At 44.4% G+C, this 10807-nt stretch overlaps 1 protein-coding gene across 1 annotated transcript in view; it reads right to left on the reverse strand.

The window, feature by feature from the left end:
• The window catches only part of igsf10 (immunoglobulin superfamily, member 10), an 18213-nt gene extending 7630 nt beyond the window's left edge, over positions 1 to 10583 (reverse strand). The window contains exons 1-5 of the mRNA XM_076282964.1: positions 10490 to 10583; positions 9628 to 9860; positions 8929 to 9058; positions 8331 to 8721; positions 3558 to 8096 (exon numbers count right to left, since the gene is read on the reverse strand). Coding sequence (XP_076139079.1) covers positions 3558 to 8096; positions 8331 to 8721; positions 8929 to 9058; positions 9628 to 9830 — 5263 coding nt within the window. The 5' untranslated portion in view covers positions 9831 to 9860; positions 10490 to 10583. The remainder of the gene's footprint in view (positions 1 to 3557; positions 8097 to 8330; positions 8722 to 8928; positions 9059 to 9627; positions 9861 to 10489) is intronic.
• Positions 10584 to 10807: the final 224 nt, after the last annotated feature.

Here is a 10807-nt window from a genome sequence, read left to right on the forward strand (position 1 = left end):
GTGGAGGGCTTTAAAACCAGATTGCAGAAGTTCCATGATACCATGTGTATCTAGAAAATACTGTATTTGTTGAAGCACAAGTTTTTCTAGAACTTTAGATAAGAACGGGAGTTTTGAGATAGGTCTGTAGTTAGATAGGATTGAAGTGTCTAGATTGGGTTTTTTAATCAACGGCTGCACAACACCTGAGGCAAGGCTACAGTTCATAATCGTTAATATGTGGGGACCTGTGGTCTCAATTGTCTGAGCGATGAGATGTTGAGGGGAGGGTCACCTAACTTTTTTTTGTCAAGGAGGGGGGGTCACCCATCTTTTGTATTAATGAAAACAGCAAAAAATCAAAGTGGCTTGTTTGATTGTTGATTTCTGTCGCCATATAACGTTCTCTTTCGTTCCATAGCTCTGTCAACATTGAACAATGAAAATAAGGGAGTTTTCCCGAGTTTCTCACGCAAAATACGGAAAATGTCAACATCCGTCCCCATTAACGTTGGAAGGGTTGGAGCAACAAAGTAGCCTACTTTATTCATGCCTAACAGCCTATATCCATTTGGTCAACTTTATCCAGCCCTAAAAAGCTAACTTTGGTTTACTTGTAGTTTACCGTGTAGCCTAGCCTAGCCTAACTTTAAACAGTGTGCATGCTTATAAAGCATACTTGTGCTCATCCACACATCCAGCTCCTAACGTTTTGACAAGCATTTCTACCAATTGACCTTGTTCCTGCCCATCTCTAGCTTTGCTGTCTCCATCCTTTCTGTTTTTGTTGTTTGCAAAAAAATATATAGTAGGCCCTATTTATTGGTAACCAGCAACAAGTGCAATTTGTTAATCGCTGTCATTCTCTCTCCTGCCAACAAAAATGTGTTACGTTCCAAGTAGCAGTGCGTAATTCTGCTTCATAAAGCAGAATACAGAATACAAATACATTGGTCATATAAATAACCAGTTTATGGTCTACAGTGTAGGCTAGAGGTGGTAAGTTATGGTAGGCCAACTTGGAGTGAATATACAGGGGGATTTCTTTGGCTCTTAGTCTGGCAGGTGCGCACGTAGATAGCCTATGGCCGAACACTGCAAGCGCCAATGAATCGTGCCCTCATGACAACCACGTCGTTAACTTAAATAGGCCTACTGTAGGTTAACATCACTCTGAGTTCGCATTCAAGCAAGCAAAACGATGATTTGAATACATCTGTTTTTCTGGAAGGGCAAGGGGTAACAACAGGACAACACAGAGACAGGTCAGAATGCAGGACTAATGTTATGAGAGTATTACAGTAATATGGGATATTCTACGGGAAAATATTAAAACGGCAAGACAGCGGGGAAAAGTTAAAATATAGGCCTAAACCCGGAAAAAGTTGGCATGTTAGGTATTTTTCGGTCCCTGTGATTATTTGTGAAATTGTGCAAACGGCCTTTTCAAGTCATTTGAGAAGGAAGGAGTGTAGCAAGCTCGCAAATTGACGCTCGTCTGAGAAATTGAGTTTTGGATAATGTTCATCTTCGGCAGCTTTACAATGACTGAGGAAGCCTAGAGACGAGTCCATAGCAACAAGTTCATTAGTTGAATTTGTTATTACCCAGTGTGCTTTGTTGAATGGTCTCAATGTTTTATTGTTTTATTTCATGTGAATACTTACTAGAGGAGTAAATTATTTCAAGTAGGCTAATGCAGTTGCAGGAAGTGTGCATTTAGTTTCCATGCTTATTGTGTTTCCACAACAATGTTAGTGAGTAAATCTACTGAAATTGCCACCATCTTGGTGAAGTGTGATGTATAAGATCAGAAAGCAGAGGGTAAGTTTAGAAAGATTGCTTAAGTCGATGTGCTTTCATAGTGCTCTATAGCGTGGGCGGAAGGTATCGACAATTGGCCGGGGGAGGGTCATGTCTTTTTTGAAAAGACTGTTGGAGGGTCATTGAAAAATTTCTTACAGGCAGTGGAGGGTCATGCAACTTTTGATTGAAGCACTCAAAATCCCTCCGGTGACCCCGTTTATAAATAACGAACGGTCCCTTAGGTTAGCAAATGATATAGGCTCTAAGTGACTGAAACTCACAGGGCAGGTGACAGAGATAGAAGGGTCAAAGGAGGGGGGGGGGGTTATCTGAGCTCTGATGTTGGAGATTTTGGAAACAAAGTACTGCAGAAATTGTTCATTACTCACTGAAGAGGTGTCTAACTCAACAGGTTGGTGTTTATTGAGAGCAGTGTTTATAGTGTTAAAAAGAATATGGGGTTTGCCCTGATTGCGCAAAACAATATCAGAGAAATATTTTGTTTTTTCAGATTTAACAGTTTTTTGGTATTTGAGCCACGTTTCCTTTAAAATATCATATTTATAAGATACATGCAGCTTGTCCTTTTCCACTAGCGTTCCGCCCTTCGACACTCTCGCCTGATTGAGGGAAGTGTCAGTCAGCCAAGGTTCTTTTTTGGCTTTCGGGCGCAGTGTTTTAAAAGGTGCAACACAGTCCAGAATGTTAGAGCAGGTAGAATAAAAAGAGGATGTCAATTGTTCAGTATCCGGACAGACAGAAGATTGAGCCTCAGCAGCATTTTTAAATGCAGCGGAGAAACGAGTAGTAACAGTGGGGTTGATAGTCCGACGCCGGCGCGCAGGAGCGCAGGGTTTAGCAGTATGGCCATAAAAAGTAACATTATGATATCTTCATATTCCAGTGATAATTACTATCATACTGTAGGCTATATTCCAGTGATAATTACTATTATACTGTAGGCTATATTCCGGTGATAATTAATATTATACTGTAGGCTATATTCCGATGCCTAATTACTATTATACTGTAGGCTATATTCCAGTGATAATTATTATTATACTGTAGGCTATATTCCAGTGATAATTACCATTATACTGTAGGCTATATTCCAGTGATAAATACTATTATACTGCAGGCTATATTCCGATGCCTAATTACTATTATACTGTAGGCTATATTCCAGTGATAATTACTATTATACTGTAGGTTATATTCCAGTGATAAATACTATTATACTGTAGGCTATATTCCGATGCCTAATTACTATTATACTGTAGGCTATATTCCAGTGATAATTACTATCATACTGTAGGCTATATTCCAGTGATAATTACTATTATACTGTAGGCTATATTCCAGTGATAAATACTATTATACTGTAGGCTATATTCCGATGCCTAATTACTATTATACTGTAGGCTATATTCCAGTGATAATTACTATTATATTGTAGGCTATATTCTCTGGATGCCTACAGTAAATTAACCTTCATGGAGACATTATACAGTATGAGTTCAGTCTGGACAGAATCAAATGTACTAGCAGAGTACGAGCTATTAGAGCATTCATTTAAGAAAAAAATGTAGGGAATTATAATATTGTTATGTGTGAAAGTAAGTAAAATGTAGGGCATTATATAATGTTATGTGTGAAAGCAAGTAAAATGTAGGTGCCATAACTGCCAAAGTGTAGCTGTACATACACAGTTTCTGTGGTTATTAATTTGTGTGGAGTCTCTACATGTGGGATTAACTGGAGTGCCGTGGTACCTGTGCTGGTCAGGAAGCGCCTCCAGCTGATGGTGGGTGCGGGGTTACCGTCCGCCTCGCAGGGCAGGACTGCGTCGGAGTTCGACAGCACCGTGAAGCTGGCAGCGTTGCCCCCCACAATCCTCGGCTTGGCCGGCATATCCTCCGTGGATGGCTCCGTAATGATGGACGTTGTTGTGTCGTACTCTTTGGCCTGGTGGTCGTACGTGTTATCAATGTCGTCATAGTCATAAAGGGAGGGCCTGTTGGTGTATTCTGGCTTTGTTGGGAGATCTGTTGTCCTGACAGAGGTCAGTGTCCTTTCTGTGTCTGTCCTCCTCTTAGATCCTTCTGTGATGACAGGCATGGTGGGTCTCACTGGTCTGACTGGAGGTCTATGTGTTGGGGAATGCCCATACCTGCCAGGGGGCACTCTGCCATTGGTGTACATTCTGTTATCTCTGCTGGTCTGCACTCGAGACCGTGGGGTTCCATACAGCCGTGAGGATGAAGTGGTTCTGGAGGCTGTGGTGGGCCTTGACGTGGTGTATTCCCTGGGCCGATTGGTGGTGAAATACGATGGGATTCTCCACTCTACGCCATATGAGTCCATGGTTCCAGATGGGGAGGACACTACAGCAATCTCTTTCTCCCAGAAGTGTGTGTAGAGTGGCCGTGACACACCTCCTGAATGGCTCTTTGATACTGGCCGTGGCACTAATGTGGTAGTTTCCATTAAAGTGGAGGTTTCTGGCAGCTCGGTCGTTGTAGTAGGCACCTCTGTTGTTGTCGTTGTTGTTGTCGTTGTTGTTGTTGTGGTTGGAGTTTTTGTGGTGGGTTTCCTCATGGGCCTTCGGCCTCTGAAACGCCCTCGCCCTCTAAATCGCCTGTTTTGTCCCCCAACCCTTCGGGGCGTCCATGTTCCTGAACCCCAAGAGTCAGAGCCGGAGAAGCTTGATTCAACAACCTCCTCTTTAGGCTTTATTGTTGGTGGCACATCAAGAGTCTTTACACTTGAGGATGAGTCCATGGTTGAGGGGAATCTGGAGCCATATGTGGGAGCAGTTGTAGTTGTCTCCTGTGTGGTCGGAGCCTGGGTCACTGTGGTTGACTCTTCTTTTGTTATGGTGGTGAAAGAGTCTTCAGAGTCATATCCTGATGTCTCAAGATCTTTCTCAGACATGGCAGGTGGTAGTGTTACTGGTGCCACAAGAGACTCCACAGTTGGCAGGAAGGTTGTTTCCATTTCAGCTTCGGTAGTGGTTGGGATTGCTGAAGTAGTTATAGGTGTGGTTGTAGTTGTAGTTGTGACTGTGGTTGTGGTTGTAGTTGTGCTCTGGGTGGTTGTGGTGACTGGTTTGACTGGTTTACGAAGCCTGTTTAGCAGTTCTTTTTGGCCCTCTTTGGTTCCAAACAGTTTATGCCAGGGTATTTTACCTCGAATAACTTTGGATGACTTTGTAGTTGTAGTAGCTTTAGTGGTTGTTGGTTGATATGCCACCGGATCTTGTGTTGTTTCCAGATCAGGGGCATCTGCAGAGGTCATGTAACTATTAGCTCCTTCAGTTCTTACGTGCAGGGTAACAGGTCCTGAGGTAAATGTTTGTGTTATTTTCTCAGGATATTGCTCTGGAGATCTTGTGAAGGTATTGGCCCTGATGGGCTTTTCCGTTCTTTGAGGCGAAGAACTGTGAATGTTAGTGTTACTCTCCTCTGCTGTATTCTTCCTACCTGTTGTGTCGTCACAATCTCCACAATCTGTGCTGAGCTCTACTGAATATGGCACTGTGGCCGCCCCCTTCTGTGAGACTGAAGGCTTCTTGAGTTTATCAAGGTAGGACTGGATGTCTGTGATCTTGTTTGGTCGAATTATTCTTCGCCTGTTGGGGAAGTTGCGTCTCCGTCCGGGCCTCCTCCTGTGGGGAGGTATTATTTCTATCTGTTGGCGTGAGATGATGGTGGATCCAGCTGGAAGGCGGTGAGACTTGATCCTCTGAGTAGTGTGAAAGGTGATTTCGTCTTGCTCGCGTTCTGTTGTGGTCACAGCTGTGAATGTAGTCCGGCTGTCGGGGTCAGTGGACGTGTGAACAACTGGCTTCAGTCTCGGGCCCAGCCCATCCATCATCGGAGTGACATTTGGGTTCTGGCTGTTGACAATAGACATCCCCCCAGTCGAAGACTCAGGTGTGTCGCCTGAGAACATGAGCTGCATCTCGTCAGTGGATTCAGTCACCGTGAGCTTAAGTGTGACTGGTCGCTTAAACGAGTCTTTGGGTCTTGTTTGAAAAGTGTACCGTCTATTGTCACTGAATCCCCTGGAGTAAGTATGTTTATTTTCAAATGGTGTCGTTTCATCTCTTTGAATGTCATAGCTGCTAGTGGTGACACCGAGAGCTGGGAACAGCACCGGTGAGATGTCAGACCTGTGGTGAGGTCCAGGTGTTAATTTGTCTCTAGTCTCTGCTGTTGTGATGGCACTGGTGACAGAGTCAACTGGGTTCTCTGTAGTTGTCATTTCATAGTCCTGAGAGTCATCTGAGGATTCCGTTCTTGTCACAACCTCACTCCATATGTCGTCTATGGATTCAATAGTGCTCAAAACACCATCCTGATTATCGTCTAATATTTCAGTTGTTGACATAACAGCTCTCTCATATTTGTCTAAAGATTCAGTGGTTGTCATGTGTCCATCCTGGTTGTCATATAAATGCACATAAGTGTCTGTGGTTGTCATCGCGCTATCTTGACTGTCCTCTGATCCCTTGGTTTTTACCTCATCATACTGGTTGGTCTCTGGCATTTCCGTGATTGTCACCACACCATTTGGCATCGCTACAATTTGATCCTCAGAAAAACCCTCTCCTGAACCCAAATCTCCATCTCCAGAGAGCCCCAGATCTGTTTTGGTGTTTCCATGTTCCTGATCGGCTTTCCCTATCTCATTGTTTGTTGTTTGGCCAGACTGAGCTTTCTTCATGAACTCTGCAAATTTTTGAGGATCCACCCTTCGAGATCCCTTATCGAATACCCGCCTGCTTCCCCATTTTCTCCTGTTGCTTAAGGGGTTACCTCTCCTGTGACCTCCTCTGGTGGGCGGTGGCTTATTCCTCGGATACGGCCTGTCTGAGGTGATGGTCCTTGACTCCTGGTTAGTCCGTTGAGATGACTTAGAATGAATAAGTCCACTGTGAGTGGTCTCAGTCTCCTCGGGGTCGGCATCAATCTCATTGAGCCCTGAGCCCTCGGAATCTATTATTTGCACTTGCTTTGTCCCCTCATCGGTAATACTCACTTGGGACGTTAACAAGTCCACCCCGAGATAATTCGAGGACAAACATCTGTAAAATCCTCGGTCTCTCTCTGTCAGTGACTGTATCCCCAAGCTGCCATTAATGTAAACATGTCTGTTCCCATTCGTCTTGTCCAAGACTGAGTGATTAGGAAGTACCCACTGAATAGAAGCTCTAGGGTTCCCAGTAGATCCACAGTCCAGGAGCAAGCTTTGGCCCAGTGAGCGGGTCATCTGGACCCCATTCACCTCTGTCTCCTCCACATCTGGGGACAAAACTGTAATCCGAAAGATCAACACGTCGGCATCCAGGTAGTTTGTTGCAATACATCGGTAAATCCCAGCATCTGATTTGTCCACCGATCTCAGGGTGAGCTTCCCCGAGTCGCTGATTGTAATCCGTTGGTCATCGCTGTGGTACGGCGCCCTGACCTTGCTGCCGTCTGCCAAGATCCACTCCATGGAGGGTTTGGGGTTTCCAAATGTCTCACAGTTGAGCACTGCTGTGCTGCCAGTTACAACAGCATGCTCCGTCTTTGTCTGATTATCCTGTTTGATCATCGACCAGCTGTACCTGTCTCTGCGGAGGTTTCTGCTGTCCACACGCAACTGGACAGACGACGAGTACCTAATATGAAGTGTGGAGAACGTAGTGGTTGTTCGGTCCAGCTGCAGGCTAATCTGTCCTTGCAGTAGCCACGCCGGATTGGCTTTGATATCTGCTTCAACCTCAGTGTAAATTTCCTCGTCCGGCAGCCGGGCCTGTCGGTATTTGTAGGTCATCTCTGGTGACATTGACAGCAGTAGTCCCCTTTCCAGTCTCATAGGCGTATCGCTGTACATGGCCAAAACGCGCCACAGCTGCTGAATCTGGTCGTAGTCGATGTTACAGACCAGTGACGTGCTGATGGTCGCCCTCAGCACAGTGACATCCTCCTCGTCCCCCATTTGTGTCAGGTTCAGATTCTCCACCCCAGACGGCCTCTGAACAACGCAAGCTAAGGTGGCGTCGTTGTGGACCTCGTCCGTCACATTCATTTGCAGCGTGCCAATGGGGGCGATGAAGTCCTTTGCAGAGACTGGGGTGAAGTCGTCCTCGTCCAGCGTGAAGTTCCTCTGCTTCAGGTAAGGGTGGATCCAGGACTTGGTGCAGGTAAAGTCGTCACGGGCAAGCTGAATCAGGCCTCTCCCTCGGGCAGTAACTGGTGATTCACACACTGGGCATGCTGGACTGTGAGAGGCCTTCTTGTCTCGTTTGCATTTCAGCACACCTGCAGACATGACAAGTTAGAAAGAAAACATAAAGGGATTTTTAGTGTGTTTGTGTGTGTTTGATTGATTTGACCGTCATAGCAGCAATACATAATAATCACGCTTTCTTGGAAAAGTATATTTTGAACTGTCAGACACAAAACACTCAATAATACAGTATATTTTTGTTGGGTGAATAAAATAAACAGAAATAAAAATCCTTGACAGTGACGATACTGACTGTGTCGACTAACCAGGGTTCTTTTCCACCCACTCGGTCAGCCAATCCATGCGGCAGTCACAAGACCAAGGGTTTCCATGGAGATACACATTCTCCAGCTGATAACAGCCTGCGAACAGGTCTGCCGGTATGCTGGTGAGGGCGTTGTCGGACAGGTAGATGCTCTTCACGGAGGACAACTTGAACACCTGGCTGTGGCGCAGGGTGATGAAGGTGTCTGGGTGGAGCTGCTGTAGGAGGTTGCCCTCCAGGTGGACCAGCTGTAGGTTGGTCAGACCATAGAAGGTCTCTGGGTTGATGAATTCGATTTGGTTGTGGTCAATGTGGAGGCGCACCAAACTGTGCAGACCACTGAACGTGTCTTTGTTGAGTTCTTTTACTTTGTTGTAGCTCATCTTTAACACCTTTTGGATACAGGAAAGCAGCACATGATACATTAAAACAATTATAGAAAAGAATAAATCTTTAATTATTCTATTCTATTCTATACACATATTTATACATTTTCAATTAAAATTAAACAAACTGGTTGATTTTCTATGAAAAACAAAGAGTTACATACAAAACAAATGTTTAAAAACAAATACATTATGCTGAAGTGTTTTATTTACTTGCAAAGACTTGAGGTCATTGAAAGCCCGGTCTTCAATATTACTGATGGTGTTACTATGAAGCATCAATAGTTCCAGATTTTCCAGGCCGGTAAAATCGTTTTCTCTCAATACTGCTAAGCTGTTGTATCTGCATCAAACACAAAAAACATGAATATAAATGCAAATGTAAAAGTAAAACATTGTACAAAGAATGTACAAATTGTGCAGCTTAATCTGCTGTTTTTGAGAGGGACAGAAGTCCTATGTGACCACGTTTCTTCACACTACTATGTATAAGTGGAGTTTCAGAGTTATGCTCTGGGGGTGAGTGGGATACTCTTGTCAACATGGTCCTGATTAAACACACACACACACCCTCTTTTTCTCTCTCTCTCTCACACTCTCTTGCTGGCTCTCTCTCACATGCATGCGCGCGCACGCACACACACACATACTCTCGCTCTCTCTCACACACATGCACACACACACACACTCTCTCTCTCTCTCTCTTGCTCTTTCTCTCTCTCTCTCTCTCACACACACACACACACACATTGAATACGAATCTGTTCTTAAATGACCTTCCAGTTGAAGAAAAATAAACGTTCTTTTCTATTGTGCATGTGTCGGTGGCCTGTGTAGTTCTTCTTGCGGTTAAACTGGCCAGGAAGAGGAGGAGGTGGAGGAGGAGGAAGGGGGGGAGGTTGAGTTTCTCACCCCAGGTTAATTCGTTCCACAACCGGCTGAATCTCGCGTGGTATTGCGGTCAGGTATCTGAAAGTGCAGTGAACCTCAGTGGGAACGTAGCACGCGCAGGATCTCGGGCAGGCGCGGCCATTCGACATCATTGCCGCCAAAACAAACAGAAGTGCCAGGAGATTCCATCGCAGGTAAGACAGTCCTGAGGGTAATGCCTTCATTCTGACGGAGTAGGCGTGGTTGCATTCACTCTGAAAAAAAGTTGTGGTGCCATCAAAATATGTTGAGTGAAAAAAAGCTATTCATACTTCTCAAGGACAATCGCATTACTCAAATAATAAGATTTAAACACCTGTCATAAGTTGCACTGTCAATTAGAGACAGCCTGCACATAGTATAACATTACTAATACTCTCTCGAATTAATTCTACCTCGTAGCATTATGATTAGATAATATTAGATGATAACACGATACAACACATACAATGTAATATACTGGGTCAACCATTGCACCACTAGGCTAAATCATCTCAACGGGACACCAAAGCATTCCCGTCACCACTAAGAATGTAAATATTGGAGTCTTCTGAGAAAATTATAGTATTTCAAGACCAAGATAATAAGTATTTCAAGATATTGATTAAAGACGTACTGGACCACAGAACACTGTGCGCAACCCCACCATTTAACACATAGGTAGAATTCCTTCCTGCAAGCAGCAGAAGTTTTTCTCACCAGAATTGCGTAAACGTATGGACTCTTCTCAGAGGAATAAGTTAGCCTACCTGTAAAAGTACCGATAGCAATGTATATCACGCTGACTCAAACCGTCTTTTTTCTTTAATCAATTTAATTATAGGCTATACGTAGTTATACTTACATTTTATGCTTTAACGGGTTTGAAAACACTTAATCCACATTACTTTTAAATCATGCCTTAAACCAAGACGCAGTGGTAATCTAGTTGATAAGTAGGCTCTCCGGTGTAAAAAAAGTTTTTCCAAAGAATTCCGTTTGAAATGCAAAGTCTGGTCCTCGGGTCCAGCCTAGTCCTGTGCGCAGATACCCGTGAATGCACAAGGATGATGTTGAGCTGCGTGTGTGATGTAGGCGCTGCGGGTAAGGTCCTTCCCTCCACGCATACCTCCCATCCCGTGCCGTGTGCTCCCCCGCCGGGGCTCGTAGTGGCTCCACTGTA

The sequence above is a fragment of the Alosa pseudoharengus genome, unplaced genomic scaffold (genome assembly GCF_046254945.1).
Source record: "Alosa pseudoharengus isolate Yale_2024_CS ecotype anadromous, Long Island Sound unplaced genomic scaffold, YU_APseudo_1.1 YU_APseudo_1.1_scf_13, whole genome shotgun sequence".
Lineage (NCBI taxonomy): Eukaryota > Metazoa > Chordata > Actinopteri > Clupeiformes > Clupeidae > Alosa > Alosa pseudoharengus.